The sequence below is a fragment of the Chlamydotis macqueenii genome, chromosome 5 (assembly GCF_036417535.1).
Source record: "Chlamydotis macqueenii isolate bChlMac1 chromosome 5, bChlMac1.mat, whole genome shotgun sequence".
Taxonomy (NCBI): Eukaryota; Metazoa; Chordata; class Aves; order Otidiformes; family Otididae; genus Chlamydotis; species Chlamydotis macqueenii.
The window spans coordinates 40,178,741-40,206,004 of record NC_141560.1 but is presented as its reverse complement, the minus strand read 5'-3'; the positions used below and the strand labels follow the sequence as shown (position 1 = coordinate 40,206,004).

Here is a 27,264-nt window from a genome sequence, read left to right as displayed (position 1 = left end):
CACACGCTCACAGAAAGGCAACCGCTATCGTCAGCTCTTGGTCAAAAGTTTCTACCTTGTATCCTCCAGAACTCCAAGTCATTTCAACAGCAGTTCCTCAAAGCCTTCTACTTAAGTGCCATGCAATACAAATGTGTACCTATAACTTTCAAGCTGCAACTCATAATGGGAGAACTGTATTAAAGAAACATTGTTAGGAACAATATTCCTTGCACAGCAAACATTTTCTTATTATTGTTGATCAACTACTTCACAGTTCCTCATCTTTTTGCTCCTTTCCACCTTGTAGAGAGGAAAGGGAACACACACAAAGAAGTGTATTTCACTAAATGTTACTAAAAGGGTAGAACAATGACCTGTATGCTGAGCAAGGCAGCCCATCTCCTGATCCCTCAAATGTTTTAAAAACAATGGAATCTCACCTGACAATCCAGCTGGGTATCCCGCCAAGGATAGGTGGTGGGTGGAGTGAGGGGGAGGGAAGGGTCTGATGGAGCAGCAAAGAATGAGGGGTAAGGGAGGATTCAGCTGGAGCTGAAGACGCTGCCAGGCCAAGAAGGAGCAGGCTGAAAAGAGCTAGAAGGCAGTGACAGGGAGGGGAATTGAAGAGGTCCAGGGAGACTAAGTGATCAGGGCAAGGAGCTAATCAGATAAAGGTTTGCTTGGTGTGCGTCTGTAAGACATGGTGTTGTAGTGTACATGCTTGATTTCTTAACAAAACAAAAAAAAAATTAAAGAAAAAAGTCGCAACTTTTGGATCAGAGTGGCACCAGCACACTGATGATGGTATGAAAGGAACTGGAAGCAGTATGATTACATATGCTTCATCAATATTCATCAGCAACTCAGTCTTTCTTTGTGCCACTATGAACAAAAGGAAAAAAAAAAAACCAAACAAACAAACAAAAAAAAACCAAACAAAAAAACCCCCACACATTTGGAGCTAATCTCACTCCACAGTTCAACGGCATTGGCACACACTGTTGTCTTCACCAAAGCCACAATCAGTACCCTCTGCTTTATTACAGTCAACCCCTTAGGATTGATTGTAACCCACAAGAGCTCACAGAAAAAAAAAAAAAGAAATTATAAGAGAGATGTACAAGGACTCCACTGATACTTTAAGCTTGTTTATAATACCAGCTGTGCAGCACAGTATTACAGGTGATGCCAACAGGAAACAAGGAAATATGGAATGGAAGGGGTAGTCAAATCAAACCCTTACTTAGGTTAACAGCTAATACATTACTCCATTCAAAACCCATGAAACCAGTACTGTGCTTTACTGAGCCATTGCATTTAATCCCATACACTGGGTACACAGTCAAAAATGCATCAAGCACTTCAAGTCATCATTATGCCTTTAGTACTGGTTAAGTAATATGAAATAAAACTACATGTGTTCCCACTGTATTTTACATACCTTTAAGAACAATTCCAAATTGGCATTTTAAAAATTTGCGTGCTACAGTGTGACTAGTATTTTTAGTTTTCTGAACAAGAGCCTCTTCTTGCTTTCTTTTTACAGAAAATAATTTCAAGTACTATCTTAAGACATACGCAGAACTTTAAAATAGTAAAAGACCAAGTCCAACAACTTGACTGTGATGTGAAATATACTATTTTAGCAAAGAAGTAGATAAAATTCATTTTAATGCAAATTTGCCAGTTAAGTATCTTTGTATCTCACAAGAATTCAACATATCTAATATCTGCAATTAATCCAGAACAGATCCTTAGCTCTAGAAAGGAATGGTACAAAACCAATTTCCCCATCTACTAAATGTCTGTGAGGTGTCCACTGCCTGATAACTGCATTATCCACTGAATGATCTACTACTCTATTTTTCATTAATTTGTTTTAGAAGATAGTCAGTGGAGAGGAAAGAAACTCCAGTTCTCCTCAGACATATGATTTACAGACTCCGACAACAGTAACAATGACTTCTAGAGCTTATACACTTTAAAGAGTTTCTACACAAAAATGAAGCAACAGAATCACAAGGTATAGCACTTACTACTACATTTTAGAATGAATTACAGAACTAATTCCAGAGATTCAGTCGTAGCTTAGAGATAAGTTTGAATCCTGGTGAATTAAGACCTTACACTTCACTGCCTTTCAACATATCTTCAGACACATTAATATGATTCTGGCGAAATCCTAAAATTAATTAAGGGTACAGACAAGAACAGAAACTAAGAGGCACACTCACAATTTGATCTAGCAAGTGCATTGCCCTCCTGCCAAAATAACGCAAGTCACACATTATACACATACCCCATTAGAAGCTTTTTTTTTTGCTTTCCATTCATCTAGCTGAGCCTTTGTCTTTGCATCAACTTTGACTAGCAGCTTCTTCTCTCCAATCTGGAGGTCATGGAGTAGTCTCAGTGCTCGTAGCGTGGATTCTGGTTCTTTGTATTCACAAAATCCAAAGGCTGAAATGGATGATTCAAATGAAAAGTAAAAGTGTTAAAGCTCTTCAGGTAATTTACTTTGTATAACAAAAGTGTTTTGAGTCAATAAACCTGGAACACAGGCACTTCTTTTTTTAAAGCCAGGAACACACATGTTAAAAAGTCAAAAAGATCATTCACTGCATTAGTCTTTGATATAATTCAGCCCAGTGAATCAGGTGAAACCAGTACATACACTGTGTTTGTAAAGCTTTTGATATGTTTGTCTTAGCTAAGGAATGTAGTCTGTAGGAAGACACGTCTCAGATGGATTTGCAATTGTCTGAAGAGTGAGGACATCAATCAATAGTTCATAGTTAACCTAAAGAGAGCGGTATTTCAAACTATGTTCTTCACAACAGTTACGGAAAGTTGTAAATCAGAAAAACATCTCATGATAGCAAAATAAATGAAGTATGATACACAAGAAAGCTGAAGAAACTGAATTACATCTTAAAAAAGGAAAAAAAATAACCTAGGGAAGATATGAAAACACTACCAGCAAAAAATAGTAACCAAAATTGTTTCCTATATCCACTGGAGAAAAGCACCAAATAAAAATAAATCATCTCAATTTGAGGATAGGGAAGGAAGAAAAATTTTACATCAGGAAAACTTCCTTAACAGAGAAGGATAATGCACAGCAATGGAAGAGACTGCTAACAATGTTGCAACTATACTCCTTTGGCGGCCACGTCCAAACTGGTAAACCTCTCTCAGAGATGGTCTATAAAACTCCTGGTTCAGTCTCAGAACAAAAAGGTGAGCAAAATTAGGCCCCCAAGATATTTTCCCATTTAACCTTTCTCAATTCTACTTTTATCTTTCTGTCTTGAGGACTAGGACAGAAAATATCAGCCCTTGACTAGGAGGTATTTAGCAGTTAAGTATCACATACAATACCTTAAAATGTAAAAGTATTAAGAATAGCAATGTGTAAGACATTTGAAAAGCTGCCAGGTAATAAAACCAAGAGTCTGACTAGAGATGTTGAAAAGTACAATTACCTTGAAGTTTTCCAGATGCCCCTTGTACTCTCTTCCAACTCAAAACCAAGCCACATTTCTGCATTAAAGATAAATATTATTACTTAATAATATTTACATTTAAAATATTCCAAAAACTTAACCACTTCTTGCAAAAGATGACATACAAAAAAGGGCAAACTACTAAAAGTAAAATATTCCTACATTCACTGACATCTACAGCTTAAAAAAGTTGTACTCCTCACTTACTGACTTCCAACTCAAGAGTAATAGAGTTCTATTCCCGCAAGCAGGACTAACTCTGCTTTTAGTTTCAGTCTGCTGCTTGCAGGTCACTACTTCATTCATCAGTCAGAGATGAAATGTAACAAGCAGTCTGCTGCACTTACTGCTAGAAGCTGCCGTATGAGCATGTCCGAGGCCTTTTCAGAAATGTTGCCTACAAAAACGGTGGTAGTGGGACCACTGTTTTCGTCGTTTTCTTTGGTCTTTAAGCCAGGGTGTTCTTTTCTGACTCCCAAATGTTTTCCAACCATAGACACTGTGGTAGGAACTAATACCTAGAAGGAAAAGGAGAGGTTGTAAAATAAAGTGAGGGGTTCCCCCCCCCCCCCCCCCGCATTTAAATCCGTAAGACAAAAAGAATTGAGGATGTACATGTATTTAAATATTACATTTTCATACAAACCTTAGTGAGTGAGACACCAATGCGTGGTTCAGACTTTAACACTTTATACAACACAAAAGACAACCATTTTCTGGCAAAGACAGGCAGAGAAAATAGCTATTCCTGAACATGGTTACTAGAAGGTCTCAAGGTGCGCATACAGTAACATTAGGTATTATTTCTTGTATAAATAACTAATTTGCAACATTTGAGTCACTGGTAGTTGAAGTACCTTACCTAACAGTGTCAAAAGCAAGCTGCAAATAGAAAAGTAACAGACTCAAAAGGCTTCAAAGGACACATGGCAGGTCTTAAAGCTTTCACAGAGTGAATAACATTACTGCTTTATTTAATCAACACACAACCCAAAACCCCTTTGGGTTACGCAGCAAACATTTGTAAAATAAACTGTATAGAGATAGGCATGATCATCGTTCCATTTTTCTGCACCTCTCTCCTTCCACCTGAGATTTAACAGTACATACAGAGTCCCTCTTCTCAAAACACCCCTCTAGAAGTGTCACTTAATAAAAATTATTTTAATCAGAAAACTGAATAATGCATTTGTTCCAGTATCTTTGTCTTAAATACGTCCGTTACTATGAATATATTCTCCTGTAACAGTTAATATAAGCTATCATAAAATTCAGTATTTTGAGGAGATTTCACTTATGCCAAATCATAGAAATAGTACTTCACTGTTAAGCCAGGAAGTAACCTTTATATTTTAGAGTGCTTTTTGCTCCCTGGTAAATCATAAACCTTCCTTCCAACTAGAAATTAGTAAGACAAAGAGATCATTCTATCCTATGTTCTTCCATAGATGCTCATTACATGCAACTGTTCCTTCTGCAACATGGGGAAAGAGATTTTGTTTGTAAGCTTGTCAACATACATCTGGCCAACTCAGCAGTGCTGCATGATGGCCTTATAAAAATGGATGAGGTGATGCCTCCAGAGCACTGTTAGGTCAACAAACTTGAAAGCAAGAGAGCCGGAATCTAACTGATTAAACTGTACTGCACAGCAGGATTATGCATGACCTGAAGGCAAAGCTGAAATAATTGTATTTGAGAGAAGTATATCTCTTTGCAAGAACAGTAACTACTTCAGCTTCGCAGCCAGCAGCTCCAGATACTACTTCAAACTTAGACTAGGTCAGAAATCAGCATAGTAAACGCGTAATAGTTACATTTAAAGTGAAGCATTTCCTTTCATAGTATGAATTCTGACTGAACAGAGCAAAACAAAAATACTGTTGTCATCTATTAAGTGTTACTATGCATTTTATTTTCCTACCATCTTATTCCCATGGTAATACTTACAGTTGGAGCAGGAGCCATAATGCCCATTGGTACAGGAATCATAGGGGTCCCTGAGCAAGACAAGACATTAATGTTAACCTGCCTGTTGAGATTGTGGATGAATACAAATTAACTGATTGCAGACACAATTTCCAAACCAGATAGTAATTTTGGTCAAATAAGAGTTTCACAGTATTGATTACCAGTAATTCCTTAAGCATTCAAGCACAGCCCGAGTACACTAACACACTAACATGTATTTTCAAAACACATTCAAGTCACAGTATTGTTCTAGAAGACAGTCGTGTGATGAATGAGGCAGGGAATTCCACAAAAAGAGCAAAAGCAGCTGAAGTCCTACAGATTATAATCTCATTCCTGACTTGCTCTATTCTCATAGCACAATTGATCCTGTATACAGCTTAGGGATGAGGTCCTACAAAGAACGCCACTGGGTTTCATGTTACTATTTATGGACTAGCTTAATAAATGCAGCATAGAAAACCTCAATCCAGAAGCTCCCTATCTGCTGAATACCTGACTTGGTAATCTCTAAAACTTAATTGAAAACAATATTTAGTCAGGTGAAACCATGCCATACAGTCTTTCCTACTACTGAATTCACTGGCAGCTTTAAGTACTGTCATGTGAGCCAATATCTGATAGTTACAAAGGCTGTTTATTGTTCCACACCCATTGCTAGAGAAGGTTAAAGATATTAAGTGTATGGATTTCAAAACTACTTGCTGGCCAGAAAAGACTGAGACTTGAGACTCAAGAACAATGAAGTCAATCTCGTGTTCTTCAGAGAAATACCCTCTAGCAATCCCTAAATCTCTCTTTGTTCATTCTACAAAAAAAAAAAAAACCCCACAAAAAAAAAACCACAAAAAAACCAAAAACCCAAAGCAAACAAACAAACAAACAAAAACTTTCTTCATCTTTCACTCTCAATCCTTCCTATCTCTTACTGCTGTACTCATAAAATCCTAACCAAACTTCTGCAACCTACTGTTTCTAGACTTGTTCTCCCACTTTCTCCAGTGCTTAATCCTGAAACAACACTTCTCCTCAGACACTCTCTCCAGCTTTCTCCTCGTCCACTCTGGTTTTTCTTAAATTCCATCATTTATTTTCCCCATCACTCATCCTCTTCCTCAGTCCCTTCATACTAAAGTCCTGCTATCTCATATCCCTCCAACTGGTCAGAGAATCAGAAGGTGTACTTCTCTCCCATGCTCAGTTTTAATGCCCCATGATATCTCACAGACTGAAGGAACTACTCCAAGCCAAGACTCTGGCTGTGCAGCCCGGTAACTATTACAACTATAATTATCATGATGCTGAACTTGGATTTTAAAGCTACAACTCAGTAAGACAGTTTGAAACTATCAGCCCAATGCTCAGCAGGAGCCAAAAAAAATACACTAAAATGCTGGGCATCAAACATACTGATGTTCAAGACCTCAAGCATAATTTAGCCGCTATATAAAGACCTGGTGCACCTATACCTGGACTACTGTCTACAGACCTGGTCTCTGCAACTCAAGAACAACACGCAGCCTTAGAGAAGAGCAACTACATGACTTAAGTGTTGAAGCAGCTGCTTTACTAGGAAAAACTCCAAACTCTGAGATGCTTGAAGTGTGAAGGTTTGCAAGGCATGGAACATGACTGAGGTGTACAAAACCAAAATACAACTCACCCAATACCCACATCAGAGCTGGGATAGAAGGGAGACACTAAGTAGGCAGTGAGTTTAAAAACAGACAAAACAAAGTGGCACTTTACACAACAGTTAATGGACTTCTCAAATTTGGTGCAAGAGGTGACAGTGGAGATGGACTGCAGGTTCAAAAAAACATCAAAATGTTCATGAATGACAGGTTCAGAAAAAGACAAAAGGAAAAATGAAACATCATACTCTGTAACAACCCTAACACAACAATTGTGTGAGGGAACAGACTGAGAAAGCAGATAGGTGTACATGTCCACCCTAAATACCATCTTCCATTCCCACTGCCCAGACAATGTATCAAGCTATAGGGACTGCTAGTCTGACTCACTAAAGCATTTCTTACATATGAAGAGAGATTTTTTTACATCTCAGCTCGTCATGTCTGAAGATTAGCAGATACCATTATCAGAATCACCTCCTTATGAAATCTTCCACACTTAAGAGATAAAAATAAGAAGTTCTAGCATTTCCAACAGCCACATTTTTACGCAAAGCAAAACACTTCTCCTAACTTCATTCTTACACAAGCAAACTGCTGTTCGCAGCTGAAACATTTCAAAAAATTATAGGCTGAGTAAGACAACTAGAACATGAAATTTTGCCCAAAAAGCTAGCTAAAGATAATATTATAAGCCACTAAAATTGTGATCTTAGGAATGGAATAACTTCAGAATAGACTTTTATAAAGTCACTGTGGCATTTTCAACTCTACTGATACACTTGTGCTAAAAAATGAGTGATCCATACCCTCTACATGTCAAAATACATCATCTGCACAGGTAAGAAAATAATGTTTCCAGTGTGCAGAGAAGAATGTAATTATTGCCTGATACAAGGCTCCTCCACTCTACACACTGTTTGGATTATTATATAAATAGTCTTGTTTCAGTATTAGTAAAGTCAAACACAGCAAGAGAACAAAAAGATCTTTGTTGCACTTGATAAAAAGTAAGTGTTCAGAGCAGAAGCTTATATCGGGCATTTTAAAATACTCTTCAGAAAGTTGTTTTTAAAAGTATCTGGTGTTTTTCACACTAGTATAGATAAACCGGAGCTAGTAAAGATAAGAAGTAGAGTTTTAAAAATTAACCTGAAATTTCTGATGGCAGTATGCTACTTAATCAAGAATTCTGCATAACATCCACATAATCTCATGGATCTCAGAAAAATAAAAAGTTTAGAAAAATTAATGCAAGTAAGGATTAGCCTGATGAATGGATGTGCACAAATGATTCCAGAGTTCAGTCATCTGGTTTTTGAATGCCTTTATTGTCTACAAAACACTTGTGCACAACACAGCTTAAGACCATACAGACAGGAGTTACTTTCTGCAGCCCTTGCGATGAATTTTAGAGGAGTAATTCTCTGAAGGACTCCTCTCTTCCACTTGCTCTGTGGCATCCTGCCTCCAGTCACCGTTATCTATACTATCAATGTACGGAAAGAAGGTAGCTCCAGACAAACGAATTAAAGTCTCAACACAAAAAAACAGAGGCTGATCTTACAGATTAACAAAGAAATAAAGGTGGAATTCATTTTGGGAAGATTAGAAGGAATGAGGAATGTAACAGCAAGTTTACAAGATGTGTGGAGGAAAGTATGTAAGAAGCAGAATAAAAGAAAGTAGGATTTATTAAAAAAAGTGTAGAAAAACAATGCAAGAAGTTGGACCTTCTCTGAAAGTTACTCTTGTATTTTGACATCACACATACTCGGTGTACCCAAGTGTTTCCAAAGGCTATGACAACGGCTTATTTGAAAGGAACTAAAAAAAATCAAAACAGTGGCTTTCAGAATACCTAACACTAACAAAAACCACCACCTAGCTTCAGTCTTAAAAAAAGGTCCAGGACAAGTCTGGTATTGTCTCCACTGGTCTGATTTCTGGTCAGAAGTAAGCAGCTTTTGGTAGATCAAAATGAGCTTGCTCACATGACATGACTGTTGGGTAAACCAGAAACTTAATTGCAATATCCACAAATCAGAGTTATTGAAATATGTTAAGAGCCAGTAATTTTTGTAAATAATACAATTCGGAATAATACAAGGTAATTTATTTCTACAACACTTCCATATACCTACATAACTTACCAGGTGGTACAGGAGGAGGAAAGCCAGGAAACTGTGGAGGTGGGATCCCAGGGGGAAGCGTTGGGATTCCCATAGGAGGGCGATTCAAATGAGGTGGAAAAGACATTCTTGTAGTCACAGTCTGTCAAAAAGATAGAAGAGGAAACTTGTACTAGTCACTTCCCAAACATGAATTACAAAAGCAGTGAAAATGATAAGTTTCCATAATTTTAAATCTTTATGTGGACATTCTACTACAAACTAGAATTATTTTAAACTCTTTTTCCCTGCTATTCACTGAGTTACAAATGTAGTAGAAGTCTTCTTTCACAATGAAAAACAGCACTTCTAGGAAAGTGTTTCAGAATGAAGTGAAAAACAAAACTATACCTGACTCCTCACACCAATGGTTTACAAGCAGTGTGAATTAAACATCATTTAACAGTTTGTACAGTTTCTTTAAAACAAAGCTATCTTAGAATCATAGAATGGTTAGGGTTGGAAGGGACCTTCAAAGGTCATCTAGTCCAACCCCCCCTGCAAGGAGCAGGGACATCCCTGACTAGGTCAGGTTGCTCAGAGCCTCATCCAGCCTGGCCTTGAACATTTCCAGGGATGGGGCCTCCACCACCTTTCTGGGCAACCTGTTCCAGTGTTCTATAACCCGCATCGTAAAAAATTTTTTCCTAATTTCCAATCTAAATCTACCCCCCTCTATTTTAAAACCATTACCTCTCATCCTATCGCAACAGGCCCTACTAAACAGCCTTTCCCCATCTTTCTTGTAGGCCCCCTTGAGGTACTGGAAGACCGCTATCAGGTCTCCCTGGAGCCTCCTCTTCTGCAGGCTGAACAGCCCCAACTCTCTCAGCCTGTCCTCATAAGAGAGGTGCTCCAGCCCTTTTATCATCTTCGTGGCCCTCCTCTGGACCTTCTCCAACTGGTCCACGTCCTTCTTGTGTTGGGGGCTCCAGAACTGGACACAGTTCTCCAGGTGGGGTCTCACCAGGGCAGAGTAGAGGGGGAGAATCACCTCCCTCGACCTGCTGGCCACGCAGCCCAGGATGCGGTTGGCCTTCTGGGCCACAAGAGCACATTGCCTGCTCATGTTAAGCTTCTCATCCACCAGCACTCCCAAGTCCTTCTCCTCAGGGCTGCTCTCAATCCATTCCCTGCCCAGCCTGTATTTGTGCCTGGGATTGCCATGACCCAGGTGCAGGACCTTGCACTTGGCCTGATTGAACTTCATGAGGTTGGCACAGGCCCACCTCTCCAGCCTCTCAAGGTCCCTCTGGATGGCATCCCTCCCTTCCAGCGTGTCGACGGCACCACACAACTTGGTGTCGTCGGCGAACTTGCTGAGGGTGCACTCTATCCCACTGTCCATGTCGCCGACAAAGGGGTTGAACAGGGCCGGGCCCAGCACGGACCCCTGAGGGATGCCACTCGTGACCGGTCTCCACATGGACATTGAGCCGTTGACCACCACTCTCTGAGTGCGGCCATCCAGCCAACTCCTTATCCACCGAGCGGTCCGTCCATCAAACCCATGTCTCTCTAGTTTAGAGAGAAGGATCTTGCAGTATCTGAAAACAGAAGTAATCTTCTAATACATTTTCAAAAAGGCAAGTAGTTCTCTTGCACAAAAATGATCACACACAACTGTGGAACACGAAAGAACAGAGACATCTCAACGCTCAGCATTGACAGGAATTGTATTAAAGACGACACTGGGGCGATCCCCAAATTCCAGCACATAGATGGTTAAAAGCCTGGAAGAAGGTTCTCCGATCTATTTTTAACTTCCCAGTTCACACATCTTCTAGAGCTCAACTTGGACAATAGCCCATGAGCTGAGAGTCAATATGCTACCATGGAGTGTAAAGATTGTTTTAACATCATTTTTTATTCAGGTGGTTATTATTATGTGCATGCTACTGACCCTGTAACAGACACCATCTAATACCAAAAAACCTCAAGATCACTCAACACAACTAATGAGGCACATATTCTTGCTTCCAGTATTATCTCAGCAACCTGGCATAGTCAAGTCTTCAAAAAACATTGGCCCTCAGTTCTGAAATAAACCAAAACTGGTCACCAGTATTACTGTTGAGCGTGACAAGAGTCACTTGTGATATACAGTTGGCTGTCTGTACAAACATCTGCGTTTCTCAGACTGTACAGACTGCTTTACAGCCTACATTACTGTATCTTCACTGCAACTGTTTTCCAAACAGGCATCCACAAGTCAAAACTGAAGCGGACAGCCTTGAGAGGAAGAGTTATGATAAGCAAAGCTCTGATAAATAGAACAGACCTGTAGATTATAATATGCTTCCCCCAGCTTCCTGGCACTGAATATAGAAGAAATAGGAAAAGAGCTTTGCTGGAGGCAGATGTGCCTTCCATATATGTACAAGAGCAAGTAGTTAATGCCAGTCCTAAATACTAGAAGAGCTAATATCAGTACTCCACCACAATAGTAGACACATTTGAAAGCGCTAAAAAACTACAGTAAGAGAATCACGTAGCAAAACTTTATTCCCACAGAGTTTGGAAACAAATATGAGAGAAAAATGTATTTAGTGGATTGCAGAGGATGAAAGAGAAACCCAGATGTATTTGATAATACATTTGAACACCAGAACTTACTTACTGTGGTGTAAGAACACATGTATGACCCTATAGCATAATTCACCCAACTACATCAATTACAAGAGGTCTGTGATGACAGCATTCACTAACTGGCCCCAAACCACATTCATCAACAATTCACCAGGAGAAAAGATAAACGCTCCTGTGACACAAGGTCTAAGATGGTAGAAAAAAAAAAAAAAAAAAAAAAGACAGCAAATGCAAGCATTCCTTTAACAGTTCAATAAAGATTATTTTATACAATATAATAAACATAAAACCTTCCACCTCCCTTAGAATCCATATGCCTAAGAATACACTTCCTTTCTGTCGTTCTTGACTTTTTATCACTGAATGAGTAAAAACAAAAGGCAGCAAAGGTGTACTGCCAAAATGTTTTGTTTGGAAGAACATTGTTTATTGTCTCTTCAGACTACATGCACATCAGCTGACATTCCTCTAGAATCTGAAATTTGTCTGGTATGGAAGGGAACACAACTCCCTTATCTGTCTTGGTATCACTATTTGAACCTTTTTCACCCCAGTCAACAGTCCCAGGAAAGGCAGAAAATTAAGATCTTTAAGGTCCTCAGTCCTTATCTATAGTGCAAGCTGATAAGACAATTGAACAAAATTCAAAGTTGCTTTGAGGCAGGTGGTAAAGTAATAAGCTACTGAGCCTGAGATGGTTTTCAACAGGTTGCAATAGTGTTATACCATCTGAGGTCCATAAGATGTTAAGGAGTGGTCCATTAAACAAAAAAGAACAATTAGGGAAGTAATTTTCCAGGCTGCCTGTAGGTGCAGCCCCTTCTCTTGCTCTGGGAAGCACATTATCTGACACCATTTTGGAGAACCTAAAAAAAAAAAAAAAAAGCCTAGGGACTAAGAGGTAAAACGGTTCTTTGGATTAAAATATGCTGAAACACACTACTCAAAGGATGTTACATATGCCCACAGGCAAAGTTGGGTTATTTTAAATTTAAAAAGCAAAGATTTAGCAGTCAAAGTAATTGTTACTGCATAAAAGGAACAAAGCAGTTAGAACTATATCAAGTTTAGTCTTTCATTCTTCTAGTCAGATGGACGTGAAACACATAGTTATCTGCAGGGCTTCAACATGCCATTTTACTTGAAGCACTCTGTTCTTATTTTTCCCATATTTGTACAGTTATTTTCACAGCAGCTAGAAAGCTGCCCTGTTAATGACTTAATTCTTGCACAGACCAATCCTAGCACCTCTGCTTGTCTGTGACACTGAAGATCAACACTAGAATTAAAGGAAGCCTTGGTCTCTTCCTCGCTACTATACGTAACTACCAATGTGAAATCAGCAGAGAGAACAGTTTAATTCAGTTTCCTTTATGAAAACTGTCAGGATCAACAGATACCAAGACTGAAACTGCTCACTGGAGAAACAAGAGATCTGGACGAGAGAGGAAAATGTATCCAGTTCCTTGCAGCAGCTAAGATGGTACAATGAAGGGAACCAAGTAGCGTATTTTTTCCATCAACAGCTAGAGAACACAAAAGAAATGTAGATCCTCCTCCAGCAGTCAAAGGGGTCTCCAATATCAAATTTATAAGCAACTACAAACCAACAGTTAGGTATGGAAATTTAAGAGATGCTAAGCTAGGTCAAAGTAGAACATACTTGTAGAAATCTCAGGAATAGTATCTTGAACTTCTCTACAGACTGTCCTACTATCCTACCAGTACAGCTCAGTGACCAGTGTCTGATATATTTACTGTGGTCTTAGTGCTGTATATGGTGATCTTCAAATTTCCCCAATATATTCACATGTGTAAGTAAGGAAATAAACAGTCCTGAGGTATTTTTAAAACCTCCACTGACTTATGAAAGTATTACCTCAAGTGAAACTGCATGCAAGCAGCAGTCTCGATAGCTGCCTTTTAACTAGCAGCTCTTTAAGTGAGAGATTAATTTGTGTGACTGTTACAGTGGTCACAAAGACACAGGGGTAAGAAAGGCAGTGAGCATCTGGCCTGACACCATTCAAAATACTGAAATCATTCAAAATACTGAAATCGTAGCCAATTTAGGCTACGTCCATGCCAGCCAGCAGTGCAGTACAACAGGAGCAGGTCAATTAAACAATACAGATGGAGCTGAGACCCTAATGTCCATGCTACACATTTTGGGGAGGTCTACTCCACTGGAATGAACGCTCATTTGCAGGTAAGAGTTCATTTTTCAATATATTTTCATGCAAAAATAAGCCAGTTCATCCATCGGAACACTGCAAACCAATGTGAACCAATGTTTTTCAAACCAATGTTTTTCAAGTGAGGATGACTGCAAGAATTCCTTCAAAAGCACATTCCACAGTAATGTAGGCGCGCATTTTATTAGCCTTGGGCAATTTTTGTAAGCTGCAGATTAATGATGGCAAAACTAATGGCAAAACATCTAAGCTTACTCTAAGCAGATTCAGTTCAAATCCAGTCAGAGTACTACCTAAAGTAAGTGCTACACAAACACAGCTGTAACATTCCAAGTTCAACTTTGGCCTAGAGGGAATTCAGTTGCCTTCATACACTGCTCTTCTAGTCAGTCAGTCCCAGTGGAACCAAATGCCGTGCAGACCAGCTGCACTAATTTTCTGAAACTACGAGAGAGTACAGGAATACCCGCACGGCTCTAAGGTTTGGTAAATCCACTGAGACTTGTTAATTCTGACTCCGTGCTGTCCCTGCTGGGCCAGAGCTCTGTTCATCAGAAGCGCGCTAGCTCTAAGGACACGAAGGCACAGGGCTGGCCTGAGGGCATGCTGGACTCAAGTGGCTGAGACTGCACAGAACTCACAACTACTACAAAACAAGCATCACCATCATTCAGACATTGCTGCCCCATGCTTCTTTATTATCTCTGACTCCCAAAAGTCCCAATAAGAGAGGACTGACTACATGAAAAGATTGTACTGGTCTGGCTGCATGGTAATGAATTTTTTTTTAAAATCATAGTATTCTTTTTTTTTTATTTTTAAAATAAAGGAGTGAAGAGATTTGTCATAAACAGAATGCAAGTTTAATAAAAGTCACCAGTAATTAACGTATTTTAAACTGACAATTACATCACCTACTCAGGGCAGCATCATAATTATACCAGCGACACAGGATTAATAGCCTTAGTATTTCTGTGTTTACATGTCATAACTTTTATTTTAAAACCTGCAAAACATTTTAACCATTTTAAAAATAATTAAGTTCCCCATGAAACAAGCAGTTACAGTAATTACTGTTGATTTGCTGTGACACTAAACTAAAATTAACAGTAAAAATCCAGAAGTCTTAATGAATAAACAAACTTAATGTGTTTTAAGAATACATACACCATATGTCATAATAACAGTGACAGTACGGCTGATCTAGATTGTTGAAGAGGAATTAAAATCGGACAAAATGAACTTTCCCCAATAGAATTGTTCCGCACCACAAAAAAATTCCGTACACTTAGTCTAGAATAAGTTGCACTAAATAGCTGTGCAAGCTAGTCTGTCAAATAAGGGAGCAGTAAGCGCAAAACTTGTATTTTTTTAATGAACTACATTTCCTCTAATTTATGACAAAGTGTTTTATACAGTTTATGTCATATGACAGGTGTAGCTGAGCAATATATGCATTTTCAGAACCTGTTAAAGTCAGTACTATCACATAGACTTTTACATCAGTCTCCACACAATGTATGGATTTTTAAGCCATTCCAGTATAAAAATAAATAATGCCATAGTTTGTCATCCATTGGAGATCTGTTTATATTATACATCCCACACACAAAAAAAAGCTCTCTAAAAGAAACATCTTTTATTTCAAGCCAACTGCTTCTCTCAGTGAAAATGGTAACTTTCTCACAGAGCTCTACAGTTTTCTGCAAAATTGCCTGCAAACTAAGCAAGGCATCAATTTCAAGCACAACAGACACGGGGCAAGATACAATAGATTATAGATTTCTAAGTATATTTACTTCTGAACAAACAAAACTAGTATTTGCTCAAGCCTGTTTTTCAGAGGTGATCTAGGAAGTGTTTGCTAACTGCCATGAAGTAAGTTGCATCCCAAACTAGTACTACGAAGCAATCCAAAAAGGCAACGTGCTTATCCAAAACCAAAGCCTCAGCCCAAAAGCACTTCGACTAGGCCTGTTAAGCATGTCACCAGAACTATAAGATTTTTTATCTAGTTCCTAATTCTGTGCCTCTGCGCCCATATAAAGCCCTAGAGTCAGTCAGGTAAGTGACTCTCCACTCTAACTTTGCTATTAACTCTTCCCAGAACACAAATATGACTGTGGTATTACAACCTTTATGTGAATGGGCACTCGAGAGACAGAAGCCGAGAAACGTGGAGGGAGCACTTATGTACAAAGCCACTCCTTTATAGGGAAAGAAAGAAAGAAACTGTCCTGCGCTTCCTTCTTTGAATTTGTTCTGGACCATTTTCCATAAATGCTGATGCAATACTTGAAGTAATGCCTTCCCGCTCCACAAAAAAATTACTAAAAATCCATGTGCATACATTTTAATCTGAACAGACTGAGAACTACACGACTTTAAGATTTCACTTCCTGTAAGCCCATGTAAGACCTACTACTGAAAAAAAGCGTGTTTCAGATGTTGGCTGTATTTAAACAAAACCCCTATTTTCCTTCAGGCAGACAAAGGCCTTTTCTATAATGGAAAAAGACATCATGAGAAAAACAAGCCGACATACACAACTGTTACTGACGCGGATGAATCACCCCGATTCTCTTATGCACAAGCTACTAACACGTGTTTTAAGATGATTACCCCAGTCCACACAGAGGACACTAACTTCCCTGCCGCGATATCGTCGAAAAATGTTTCCCCGTACGACTCGCTTCCTCGACACCGAAACCCAGATCGCACCCATAGCCAAAGGCGGCCCGGACCAGGCCGGAGAGCGGCTCCGGGCGCCGGCAAACGCTCCGCCGCGGCCTCGCCCACTCCCACCCGAGAGGCGCAGGGCCTCGTCCCCAGAGTGGAACGGGCTCCTCTCGCCCGCCGCGGAGCCACTCGCCGCCCCGCCCGCCGGGCCCGGCTGCCCGCCGCGCCTCTCCGGGAGGCGGAAGGGGCTCCCACGCCGCCTGGGCGGGAGAGGAAGCGAAAGGCCCCCGCCGCGGCTGTCCCGCGAGCGCCTCCCCGAGGCCGCCCTCCCGTTCCACCCCGCCACCAGGCCCACGCCGCCTCCCCGCCCAGGCGCGGGGCCGCGGCCGGCGAAAGGCCGCCGGCGCCTGCCGCGGCCCAGGGTGCGGGGGCGCAGCAGAGCGGCCTCGGCCGCGCCTCTTCTCAGCAGGCGGCTGAAGCGCGGCCGCGGCCGCCTTCCCTCCCCCTCTCATCCCCCCCCCGGGCCCCCCCCCGCGGCCGCTCGCCTCTCACCCCTTCGCTGCGGAGCAGGAGCCGCGTCCGGAGCGCCGCCGCGGCCCCTCCAAGCCGCGCGGGTCGGGTCAGGCGTAAGGGGACGCCGCTCGGCCGCCTCGGAGGCCCCGGGGCGCCACTAGGCCGCGAACAGACCGCGCTGAGCCGCCGCCGCCGCGCTGCGTGGGGTCATGTGACCCGCCTCTTGCGTCAGCAGCCCGACCTGCACCGCGCCGCGTTACGATAGAGACGGCCGCGCCAGAGCGCCCTCCCGCCCCGCACCCAGACAATAACGCGCCCGACCATAGAGCGGCGGCGGCTAGAGCGGCAGGGAGAAAGAGAGAGAAATAAAAGGCGTCCGGGCTGCCGCCATCTTTGCTGGGGGCAGGCAGTGCAGTGCTTCGGCCCGGCCGGGAGCTTCGCCATTTTGAGGTCAAAATACCGTTGCTCGGGACTTCTGGCGGCCGCGGCGCCGGCCGTTGAAGGCCCTGGAAAGCCTCCCGCTGCGGGCTGGTACCGGCTGCTCGCCTCCCCTCGCTTAGGCCGGGGTGCTGTTCCCCGCTGCCGCGCCCTCCGGCCAGGCTTAGCTGCGACCCGGCTGTGACAGTGGTAGGTGCAGGCCGTAGCCACAGGCTCGGCCGCGTGGGAAATCCCCCTATTGCTTTTAAGGCAGGTGATAAGGAGGGAACACATATTTTAGCTGCATTTAGCAGATTTTAAGGGTCTAGAAAGCTAAAACAAAAAGCAAGCTTATGGTCAATAAATGAAATGATACATCATAGAATAGTTTGGGTTGGAAGGGACTTTTAGAGGTCATCTAGTCTAACCCCCTGCTGCAAGGAGCAGGGACATCTCCAACCAGATCAGGTTGCTTAGAGCTCTGTCCAGCCTAACCCTGAATGTTTCCAGGGATGGGGCATCTACCACTTCTCTAGGCCACCTCTTCCAATGTTTCACCACTTTTCACTTAAAACCATTACCCCTTGTCCTATCACAACAAGGCCCTGCTAAAAAGTTTCTCCCCATCTTTCTTATAGGCCCCCTTTAAGTAATGAAAGGCTGCAATCAGGTCTCCCTGGAGCCTTCTGTTCTCCAGGCTGAACAATCCCAACTCTCTCAGCCTGTCCTCATAGAAGAGGTGCTCCAGCCCTCTGAACGTCTTCGTGGCCTTCCTCTGGACCTTCTCCAACTGGTCCATGTCCTTCTTATGCTGGGGGCTCCAGAGCTGGACACAGTACTGCAGGTGGGGTCTCATGAGAGTGGAGTAGAGGGGAAGAATCACCTCTGTTGACCTGCTTGGCATTGCTTCTTTTGGTGCAATCAAGGATATGGGTGGCTTTCCTGGAAAGCTGTATCTTTGCTGAAATCTAAGGATTTACAGAGCAAAAAAAGAGCAAATACCAGTATCTTAGGCAGCCGTATGCTTAGGAAAAAGATGTCACTGTGCTGTAAAGCAGTTGGGCGTAGCTATGGTCTACAACTGGTAGTTTCCCGGACCTACTTCCAGCATTTAGACTACATTAAAAGACAACTTAAAATTTACAATTCCCACCAATGTCACATGTGAGACAGTAATTGCTGTAGTTACCACAATGATGGCAAGCAGTTTCAAGTAGAAAGAGGAAGTGACTGTGAATGGAAGGAAGGTGGTCTTAAAGATGATTATGAGGTAGACCACAGTATGAGCATATGTGCACAAAGCTGTTTAAAACACTTTGGATCAGCTAGGGAAAAAAAAATCTTTGTATATTACATTTCCCACTGTTTGTATACAGTGTTTAAGGAAAACTCAAAAGACCAGAGTCTAATGACAAACAATCCCCTCCACCTGTAAAGACAGGAAGAACATTCAAAGCAGGCACTGTTGACTTCCTCAGTGCAAAGCAGATTAAATCTAGGCCAGTGTCATACATGCTACTGAACAGTCAACAACTGAGCTGGAACTAAGGTCCGGTTCTTCACCTTGCTTTATGAGATGATGTGCAAGAGTAAATATTTTAGCAGTAGCGGGTTTGGAAATAGTCCAGGGTTGAATGCAATTCCTTCACCTTTCAGAAACAGCATTTTTGCTTTCTATTAATTACAACTTCCTCCATGCAGCCTCCTTATCTCCCTTTTCCAGATACTGATCACAGTTCACTGTGTTCAGTTCCTCGCTACAGACTCCAGAGTTTCATGCTGAAGCCAATCAAGAAGAGTGCAGTAGATGGCTTTTAATACTGAGGCCAAAATTAAACAGTCTGCAGACTGTTTTCCATTTCAAGTGTGAGAAATCATTCCAAATGTGCTAGGCCGCATCTCAGGGAACAGTGGTCAGACTGTTTCTAGACTATGCAACATTTTAAATGTTTTATGGGTGGAACAGAGTTCTAGTCCACAGCTCCAAAAATCACCATGTAAAAAGGATCTACTACAGCAGTGGAGGAGTACGGTCTTTATAAAACTGTGACTGACGACTGGGATCCTTGGTCCTTACTGCCTGTCTGCTCTGTCCAATGCAGGTTTCTCTCTCTTTGGTGTATGCCGTGTAACTGTCATGGAAATCAATAAAACTGGTATTCAAGGAGCAGGTAGAATTTATTTTTGACATACGGCAAAAACAAAGTTATGGTTTTAAGCAGGGTGTTTAAAAGATAAATTAAATCTACATTTAAATGCTACATTTAAGTATACATATAGTAAACAAGGAAATTAATAGGAAGCTGGGGAGACGACCATGAACAAATCCCTTAAGACGTGACTGTGACAGGGGAACACAGCTTGGACCATGTACAGAAACACTGCATACACTTCCTATCCCAGGAGGAGCAGTGCCACACTTATTTCTAAGAGAGAGAAGTAGGAAACAGGGAGGGGTGAAAGTTGAGACTTTATGCAGAAAGTATTAGCTAGCGCAACTTTGTACACTTTGTCATATTTTAACTACAAGACGCCTTCGAGTGTACTTTTTTTAATATCACAAAATGAATAATTACATTTTGTCTTCTCTTCCTCATACCCTTTAATCATACCCTCTATCACATTGCCAGTCTAAATATAGAAACTTAGAGGAAGATCCCTTGGATGCCAAACTCTCATTGATTTGATTCCTTGGCTCCCCCTGAATAGCACTGTGAGATTTAGAAGTTTCTACCTCATATGTATTAAATATATACACTGTCTGGGAATTTTTCACTGTGAAGACTTTTGGCTCAGCAAAAGTTTTTTCCTATAGATGTCAGTCTAGTTAATCTTTTTTGAGTAATCTTTTCTGCAAAATATTGAAAATACGTTATTGTAATACTATGAAACAATAGGGAAGATACAGTTACTGTGCCAATCTTCAGTCGTTCATCATCGCTAAACTGTATAGAAGAGCAATAGGTAAGCCGTACATATGCCTTGTTACACAGATATATACAGTAGAATCTAGTAGGACAAAAGCACTTCAGCGGTACACTAGAATTCTGCCAGGGCCCCGGTCACTCCTAAGTGTTAGAAACTTCACTGATGCCTCATTTTCATAGTAATTGGCCCTGCTGATTCAGTTTTCTGTAGTGATGATACTTCACCTTACAAAAGGCAAACTTGCTATCGCTGCTGTCTACGTGGATAGCCAGAGATGTCATTTGGCACCCTCTCAAAACTATCTGTGTACAACCAAGCCAGGGGACCAGACAACAGGGCACTTTATAGCTGCCTGTCTGTGGTTATCGACATGTAAAGTCCACTGAAGCAAAACAGCGCATCACCTTCCTTGAAGGAGGTCACCATTAGCATTTGACCCAAGCATTCGGCTAGAAACTGTGGTTACTTTAGAAGAGAAATTGCTTGTGCACTGGCTCTGCTACAACAAAAATATTTTTGCACATTGTCTAAATCACATACTTCCACATACATAAACAGCCAATGAAAAATAACTTGTCCTCTTCTTGTAGCACCCTGCCCGTCCCAGGCAGTACCATGAGCCAGAAGCTCACCGGAGCCATAGCTGGCTGAGGTTACTGCCTCGCCGTGAGGCTTTGACCATCTCCGTGTGCATCCACGGCCTGTTTCCACAGCTCCAGTTTCTGCCTGTGAATCTGCCATTTTTTGGCAGTCGTGTGCCTCAATTTCAGATCTGCAGTCTCTTTCAAGTAAATAAATGGCAGCCGTTCACCCATTGTCTGTAGCTACTCTCATGGAGAAGAAAAAAGGGTGACAGTGATAGCCACTGGTGGCACTCCTTGTTGCGCCTCTGTGTGAATGCGTGTGTGGCACAAGTGAGCAGGTTGCCTGGCTCCCTCTGAGGTGGACACCGTGACCCCCTCATTTACCAGACCTGGAGGCCTGGGAGCGGTCGCTCTCCAGGAGGCAGAAGGAAAGAGGTTCCCTAGGGATCTCACTGCTCCAACACCCCGTGGGGGTTCTTCCGCTCTTCGCCGCCGCTTGCCCTCCCGGGAACTACATCTCCCAGCAGGCGCCACGGCGGGGCCCCGTGGCGCTGTGCGCTCCGCCGGCGGCCCTCCGTGAGGCAGCGCCGGGACCCCGGACTACACCTCCCGGCGTGCCGGCGGCGCCCCGCCTCCCGCCTTCCCGTCTCCGCGGTGAGAAAATAACCCTGAAGTTCCCCGCGATCAGCTGATCACGGCTGACAAGGAGGGGAGCGGGCGGCAGGGGCGCGGGTCCTGCCCTGCCCAGCTCTCCCGGCTGCCTCGCCTGCATGGTCGGGTCGTCGCCCCGACTCCTGGGGGAGGAGAACCGGGACACCCCCCCCGGGCGCGGAGGGGGCGGGCGGGAGGAGGAGGAGGAGGGAGCGGCGGCTGGGACCCGACTCCTCGGTCACCGGGTGCCGGCGGGAGGAAGGGGAAGAGAAGTGGCCGCCGGTTTGTAAACAATAGCCCGGCTCGCGGCACCCCGTCCCGCGCCGCCTTTGTTCCCGGCCCCGCCGCCGCCGCTGGGAAGCCGGGGGTTTCCCCGCTTCCTCCCCGGCCGCGGCTTAGGGTGAGACGGTGCCGCGCCGGGCGCAGCCCCAGGTAGGTGCGGGGCGCGGGAGGCGGACGCCGGCTGGCACCGGCCTTACGTAACTGCGGCGAGGGGCCGCCCGCCGCCCCCGGGGCCGCCCAGCCGCGAGTGCGGGGCAGCGCTGCCGGCCGCTGCCCGACGGGTCTGAGAAAGCGGCCGGGGAAAGGGGAAGCGCCGAGGGTCAGCCTGGAGCGGGAGCGGCTGGGGAGGGCCGGTGCGGGGAGGCCCGGAGGCGGCGGGTCGAGACAAAGGCGCCGGGTGCGCAGCCTGCCCTCGGCGGGCGGGAGGCTTCGGGGGCCGGCGTTGGCAAACTCGGGTCCGAGGAGGAGAAAATCCGTCGTCTGCCAGCCCGGCCGCGGTAGCGATCGTTATCCAGCCCTCCTAGAAAGAGAGCGCAAAGAGGGGGTTTTTGTTTATCTGGCGAAGCACATCAGGAAATTCCCAGCAAATAAATACTGTGAACTCTGAAGGAGGAGCTTAACTGGGGAGTGAAAGCAGAGAATTTTCTAGTATTGACAGTCCTCTGTGTGTGTGTACATGTATATGCACTTGTGCATTTCTCATGCTTTTTTTTTTGCATCTGTGTCACCCACTGTCTCCCTCCATGCTCTCCTTTAGGGAAGTACTTGCCCTGTCAGCTGGAGTACACCAGACTGGGCTTTTTTTCTCATCACTGAGAACGTGTTAAGCAGCTAAGCAGAGAAGGAATGTATACCAGCATATACACGGGTATAACAACCCATGAAACCAGCCACGTTGTTTAAGTTTATGTTGGAGAAAGAAACCTTCATCTGTGCTTAACAAGACTCTTCCTGGGAGGCAGGTCAGTGTATGAATCTTACAGAAACATCTATTAATTATTTAAAGTGCAGACAGAATTCCTGTTGTGTTTATTTCCCCTGAGAAAAATACTGAATTTGCAACTGACTCTTAACACATATCATTGTTCAGAACAGAAACAGGAGGGAAAAACATTGCTTGAAAGAAATCAGAAGATGAGCGCCCACACGCAAACTGCAGAGAAAGGACAGAACACGACACTCTTGTGCCAGGAAAGCTATGTTTGCAGTGGGACAGATGAAGCAGTCTTTGAGTGTGATGAGTGCAGGAGCCTACAGTGCCAGCGTTGTGAAGAAGAGCTGCATCAGCCCGAAAGGCTACGGAACCACGAACGGACCCGTATAAGACCTGGGCATGTCCCATACTGTGACTCCTGCAAAGGTGCCAATGGGAACATAATGCACGCCAGTATGACGGGCTCGAGGCAGATAGCAGCGGTGAGGTGCCAGGTGTGCAAAATCAACCTCTGCCTGGAGTGTCAGAAGAGAACACATGCTGGGGGAAACAGAAGAAAGCACCCTGTCACCGTGTACCATGCTGGAAAAGCCCAGGAGCAGGAAGAGGAGGAGGGGATGGATGAGGAGACCAAGAGAAGGAAGATGGCAGAGAAAGTTGTGAGTTTCCTCTTGGTGGATGAAACTGAGGAGATTCAGGTAAGAACTGCTGTGGTTTGTTTGAACGAGCGAGATCCTTTAGTTTCTATCTTGGTCTAACAGGCTGCTGTGATGCATGATTAATAACTCAAATTGTAACTGGCAGTGACAGTAACAAAATGAGGACAGCCAGTTAAGTGGCACTAAGTGAGTATCTTGGGCCAAAAAGACATGGTGCCTTGGAGTGGCCTTGCTCAGGAGTTCCTCAAAAGGTCAAGTTCATTAAAACCTTACGTGTGGCAAGAGCCTCCTCTAAGAGGCTTGGTAAGCAAAGCTGGTGAAAGAATTGACTCTGTACTGTGACATACATGGCTAAGATAACAGCGCTCTGTGCAGGATGCTGATCATTCCTGAACAAAGTTGAACTGTGAGTATTGAAGTAGATATCCTGCAAGTGGGAACTCTGGCAGCCAATCTCCTACCGTATGACTAGGAGTGGGCACTGTACCAAGCAGGGCTAATGCAAGAGTATAGCTCCCTGCTACCCTCCTTTAGCACCAGTAAGTCCATCTGATATTTAGGAATTGGGTAAAGTAGAAATAAGGGTCCAAAGTGTGCTGTCCGGGTCCTGCAGGCACCATGGTTGAGCTATATTGCTTGTCACAAGTACTGTTCCATGTTAGCCGTTTACTGAAAGAGGGCAAAATTGGCCATCAGTTTGGAGTAGGCCTGCTGGCAATAATGATAGAAATACTAGTTGACTAGGAATAGCCTCTCAGGAGGCGTTATTTCAGACAGTCTAGCATTCAATCTATGCAGTTAATGAACTCTTGGCCCTTACATTTGGTGAGTGTAAGCACTTTATGATGTAAAAATACTTCATAAATGTAAAAACAACAACGTGTGAAAGTCACAGAGCCAGTTAGTTACACAACTAAAAATTCATCTTCAATCTCTAGCTTCCAGTTTGCATCCTTCATGTTAAACCTCATTCAGGAGACACTGAAAGGAAATGTGTAGTCACCTGAAGATTCAGTATCTGATTGCTGTAATTTGCCATACTCATGCTACCACTGGTAAAAAGAATTGTGCTTATAATCTGATTGTTGGTAGATTGGTTATTTGTACCTGTTGTAGTAACAGTCAATGTGTCTGCCATGCATTGCAAGGAAATGTAACAAATATCTCGTATCTATTCTATGCTACAGCAGAGTGTACAGAAGTGCACTGTAATTATACAGGAACAGAATAGATGCAAGGTGCTTGGGTCCCATTTTGGTCGGGTGAGGTGTACTGACTGACAAATTCTTGTGGCTTTTGGAGGGGAAAGGGAGGAAAGGATGACAGTCTTCATGGTGCTCTGACATAGAAAACATACGATGCAGGACACCAGTGACTGTAAACTGAGTGACTGAGTTTCGGGTGTAGTGGCAGTCCTAAGCCTCTCCTAAGCATGCACACATTTCCCTGTAATGCGTGGCAGATGCAACTATTACTTTAAGATGCAGACTTTTCAAAAATCTTCATCTAGCTTCTAGAGCAAGCTCTGAAATGCCTCAGAACAGGGCTGTCTTGGAAAGCTGCTTGCAAGCTGTGGCTGTGTGGGGTTGTACTGGTTTAAGTTACCTTTCTACTCATGAATCTGTAAGCCTTATTGAGGTAGACTTTTGGCTGCCTCTTGCAAGCAAGTGCATTGCTATTTAAATGTCATGGGCAGTAAAGCCAACTTCCTTATTGGGACAGCAGTGGTCCTTTATCAGATCGTAGCAATTTGAGCAGAACAGGGTTGAAAAAGCTCTCCAAAAATGATCTTACTTCACTATCAAGATGTTGAATCAGAGCTCTTCCATCTGGAGTGATCTTCTGTTCCTCGTAGCTGAATACTTGCGTGACATCTCACAGCCAGTCTCAAAGCAGTTTGAGAGTTTTCAATTAAAATATTTTCTAGCAGCTGGAACGTAGAGTGCTCACTATTATAATGATGTTTCTGCAAGTGAGCATGAGGACCTTTATATAAAGAGGGCTGCCAGATGACTAGCTAACTTTGAAGATATCTTCAGTATTATCAAGAGCAAAAGATGCTACAGAACAGCCAATTGAGCTATGGGAAAGTAATCCTCTGTGTTCTCTTTTTGTGCTTGTAATTAGCAAGATTATTGCTGATTACCTGGGGAGAAATGCTTAGAATGTTCTTCATTTAAACCAACTTTTTGTCCAAAAATGCCAAAACAGTGATAACTTGAAATGTGGATGTTCAGGGTTTGAGGGTGTGTGGCTTTTTAAGCTTCAGTAGACAGAAGAAGGATTTATCAGAATTATGGAGTCCAGCTGTCTTTAATTGTCTGGTTTTTGGCCTTTCGAACTTGAAAATTGTTGCCTTGGTTAGGACAAGAGAGGAAACTGCTCATTTGCCATCAGTGGTAGATTTTGCCATAGTAATTTAAAATGCTAGTCCTACAAATTAGGCAGAACTAGTTATGCTGCTGAGCAAACATGATGGATTGAGCTACTCGCTGATGTAGACATGTTTACAAACTTCCAACTTGAAAGTAGTTCAATGAGACGGGAACACAAGGCAAAGAGATTTCTTTCTTAGTTTCCTTTGGAACTTGGAGTTGTTAAGCTCAAGTGGTTATGTTTCATCTCGTTCCTGTTGGCTTCTTGGAGGTGGTAGCTCTGAAACTGAAGGACCTTTTATAGCGTGTCAGCAATGACTGAGCTAGTTCCAGGTCCAGAAGCAATGTAGATTAATCCATAAGGAACTGTGCCTGAGTAAATTAATTTAGCTGAGAGGTGGAGATGCTCAGCACTGCACTGATGCAGCTATGATAATTCTAGGATATGCATAATTGTCCTTGTGCCATGTTGCACAGATGTGCTGGGCTGCTCAGAGCTATTTTGGAGCTTTTTGTGCTTTGCAGACGTAGCCATAAGCTCAAAAAGCTGAGGACTTCTCATGCTTGTTTCAAATCCACGTAGTCAGGAAAGGTCCCATTTGAAACCACTGCTTGTGAAGCAGTTGTTTGTAGAGAACTGATGGTAGCTTAGGTTCATATCTCTGAAATGCTGGCTCCTCTGTGGTGTTCATCATAACAGTGCTGTATCTGAGCACCTCAAAAAGAGATTGGTTATTTTGTGTTAAGAAAATGCCGTTAAAGGTTAAATCCAAGTTTGCCCTGCAAGTCTGTGGAAGAACCAGAGAGAAAGGTTGTTCCTTATGGAGTCCAACTCCAGCGGTCTCGCACGCCGCACAACATGATGCTTTGTGACTCTTGTGAGTTAGTCCTCAGCCACCTTGACCTACACCACAAATTTTCCTTTTCTTCTTCCAGCACTTATCGCCCCTTATAAAACCATATTGACTTCTATCAGAAAACAAATCTTGTCCATCTTTTACAAATTAGCATCACCTGCAGTTTAGACCCCATTCTAGGTCCTTTTGCTCAGGCTGTATTATGCAGTTTCTCTTTACACGGTATGAAACTTTTGTCCTTAGGTATTGCATATCTAAAGCTGAGACTTCAATCAAATTGTTCTTGATAATTGCAGCATCTGTTTGTTAATTGGCTCTGACATTGTCTGTCTGCCTT

The 27,264-nt window shown here is 43.1% G+C and overlaps 2 protein-coding genes across 7 annotated transcripts in view; one reads left to right on the top strand and one right to left on the bottom strand.

The window, feature by feature from the left end:
* RBM25 (RNA binding motif protein 25) overlaps positions 1 to 17,423 on the bottom strand; it is a 36,163-nt gene extending 18,740 nt beyond the window's left edge. Inside the window, exons 1-6 of one of the 2 annotated variants that reach the window (XM_086748536.1) lie at positions 17,280 to 17,423; positions 9,247 to 9,367; positions 5,439 to 5,488; positions 3,836 to 4,006; positions 3,468 to 3,525; positions 2,282 to 2,442 (exon numbers count right to left, since the gene is read on the bottom strand). In XM_086748536.1, the coding sequence (XP_086604662.1) occupies positions 2,282 to 2,442; positions 3,468 to 3,525; positions 3,836 to 4,006; positions 5,439 to 5,488; positions 9,247 to 9,352 (546 nt within the window). In that variant the 5' untranslated portion in view covers positions 9,353 to 9,367; positions 17,280 to 17,423. The remainder of the gene's footprint in view (positions 1 to 2,281; positions 2,443 to 3,467; positions 3,526 to 3,835; positions 4,007 to 5,438; positions 5,489 to 9,246; positions 9,368 to 17,279) is intronic. The other variant, XM_086748535.1, reaches the window with a different exon arrangement.
* A 165-nt stretch (positions 17,424 to 17,588) lies between these two features.
* The window catches only part of ZFYVE1 (zinc finger FYVE-type containing 1), a 29,975-nt gene continuing 20,299 nt past the window's right edge, over positions 17,589 to 27,264 (top strand). The window contains exons 1-3 of one of the 5 annotated variants that reach the window (XM_086749592.1): positions 17,589 to 17,867; positions 22,860 to 23,064; positions 23,198 to 23,734. In XM_086749592.1, the coding sequence (XP_086605718.1) occupies positions 23,237 to 23,734 (498 nt within the window). In that variant the 5' untranslated portion in view covers positions 17,589 to 17,867; positions 22,860 to 23,064; positions 23,198 to 23,236. Of the gene's footprint in view, positions 17,868 to 21,731; positions 21,824 to 21,876; positions 22,253 to 22,491; positions 23,065 to 23,197; positions 23,735 to 27,264 lie in introns of those variants that run through there. The other 4 variants (XM_086749591.1, XM_086749589.1, XM_086749593.1 and 1 more) reach the window with 4 other exon arrangements.